Below are 2,236 nucleotides of genomic sequence, written 5' to 3' on the forward strand. Positions count from 1 at the left end.
GTGGCCAAAATATTTGAGCTTCAGCTTCAGTATCTGTCCTTCCAATGAGCACTCATGGTTGATTTCCTTTAGGATGGACTGCCTGGCTAAAAGGACTGAGTCAAATATCATGCAGACTGTGCAGGAACTCATAACCAATTTCAAATGGAATAACAAAGTTCCTTGGATAGCCATCCAAGCTTGGAACACAGATGAGCATTACAAACATAGCAGGTTCAGCTGAGCCACCTCATTTTGGGTTTCGCCACCCTCACTAGTCATAAGCCACGTGGGGGGCAGTTTTAGATGGATACAGCTGCAGCTGAGGGCCTCTTCCCCCCTGCTGAAGCCATCAGAGGGAGAGGAAGCAGCAGCCAGATGGCTTTCATCATGCTTAGATTCACCCCTACCTCCTGCTGCCAACTGCCACTGATGAGGACTTCTGAAAAAGAAAAGACAGCAGCCTCTCCCCTGTGTTTAGATCCAACTCCATGATGCTGCAGAATTTTGCAACTAAAAATCTAGTGCCCAAGTTTTGCTTTTTTCCTCTTCCCTCCCAATCCCCTTTCCTTTTGTGTCATGCCTTTTCAGTTGTAAGCCTCCAGACAGGGATTGCCTGAGGGTCAAACTAAATGTTCTGCTAGGATAGCAGCAGAACATAGCAGCAGATCACATAGCAGAACTATGCCTGATCAGCGTACTTACCTCTGTATAAGCATGCACAGACCTGATTCGGATTTGACTAGAACTAAGGGATCAATAATTCTAACTTTCTGAAATAACCTAAAAAAGCAAAAAACACCCTACCCCTAATTTTAAATTAGTTTACACTTGTGATCCCTTCTGAGACAAATTCAGCACTTTGCCTATTAACCTCCTAATGGCATTTTTCATTTCCTTGTTTCTGAGTGTGTAGATGATGGGATTAAGCATTGGGGTGACAACTGTGTAGAGGAAGGCTACTGCCTTATCTGCTGCAAATTTCTTAAAGGGACGGTCATAAATGAAGATACACGGGATGAAATGTAAGCTCACTACTGTGACCTGGGCTGCACATGTTGAAAGAGCTTTGTGCTTCCCTTCTGAGACATGATTTCGTATCTTGAACAAGATGATGCTATATGAAATGAGCAAGGCAATGAATGCTCCTGTAGTAATAAGCCCATTGTTGGAGACCATAAGTAGCTCAACAATGTAGATATCTGTGCAAGCCAGTTTGACCACCTGTGGAACATCACAGTAGATATTGTCCAATATGTTGGGACCGCAAAATGGTAGCTGTAGAACCAGTGCCGTCTGGACAATGGAATGAACAAAACCACCTAACCAAGCACCCACAACCACCCCTAAGCATGTGTTCCTGTTCATGATGGCCATATACTGCAAAGGCTTGGTTATAGCCAGGTAGCGATCAGCTGCCATTACCATAAGGAAGAAAATGACACTGCCCCCAATGAAGTGAAAGAAGAACATCTGTGTCAAGCATCCCTGGAAGGAGATGCTCTTGTGCTTGGAGAAGATCACTTGCAGCAATTTAGGAGCAGTTACTGAGGATTCACTAACATCCAAAAATGCCAAGTTGGCCAACAAGAAATACATGGGCACATGAAGATGATGGTCTGATATTACAGTTACTATGATGGTGACATTTCCCACCCAAGTAGTCACATAAATCATTAGGAAGAGAGCAAAGAAGAAATGTTCAAATTCTGTATGTAATGAGATGCCCACAAATACAAATTCTGTAACTCCACCTGTGATGTTATTCATCTCCATTCAGTAGTCTTGAGATAAATATCTAGATAAGGAAAACAATATTTTTATTAACATTACTATCATTTTTCTGGATTTCTGTTTCAGTAATAAAGTATTTCTTTACAATATCCAAAGCACATTGCTGAGTATACTTTTGTTTATTTATATATCATAATATTCTCAGGGAGCATTTCCAGGAACTTAAAGTTGGTATAGAGGTATTACAATATCCATACCTCCTTGAAGGATAGGGATGGCGCAGGCGCCCGATTCCATCTGGGAATCCAGGGGAACCACCCCTGCCCACACCCCCGAGCCCCGCTCTCTGAGCCCCTGCCCCTGCTCGCCCCCTGCCCATGCTCAGTGAATGGCCTGCACTCACTCCAGTGGTCTCATCAAGCTTCGTGGTTGTCATTTTTTGAGAAATACAATGGTGATAGCAAAATGCTCATATTTGCATACATGCGAAAATGCACATTTTCACAAATGCACAAATATGTAC

The 2,236-nt window shown here is 43.0% G+C and overlaps 1 protein-coding gene across 1 annotated transcript; it reads right to left on the reverse strand.

The window, feature by feature from the left end:
• Nucleotides 1-804: 804 nt before the first annotated feature.
• LOC146341530 (olfactory receptor 4D9-like) lies at nt 805-1,755 on the reverse strand. The gene has a single exon (XM_084807518.1). It carries the CDS (start codon nt 1,753-1,755, stop codon nt 805-807), a length of 951 nt encoding a protein of 316 aa, XP_084663644.1.
• Nucleotides 1,756-2,236: the final 481 nt, after the last annotated feature.

The sequence above is a fragment of the Heloderma suspectum genome, chromosome 6 (genome assembly GCF_057233095.1).
Source record: "Heloderma suspectum isolate Gila_16-S chromosome 6, 16-S_ref, whole genome shotgun sequence".
NCBI lineage: Eukaryota > Metazoa > Chordata > Lepidosauria > Squamata > Helodermatidae > Heloderma > Heloderma suspectum.

Coding starts and splice junctions, on each gene's coding strand:
- LOC146341530 (XM_084807518.1), bottom strand. CDS start 1,755: ATGGAGATGAATAACATCACAGGTGGAGTTACAGAATTTGTATTTGTG.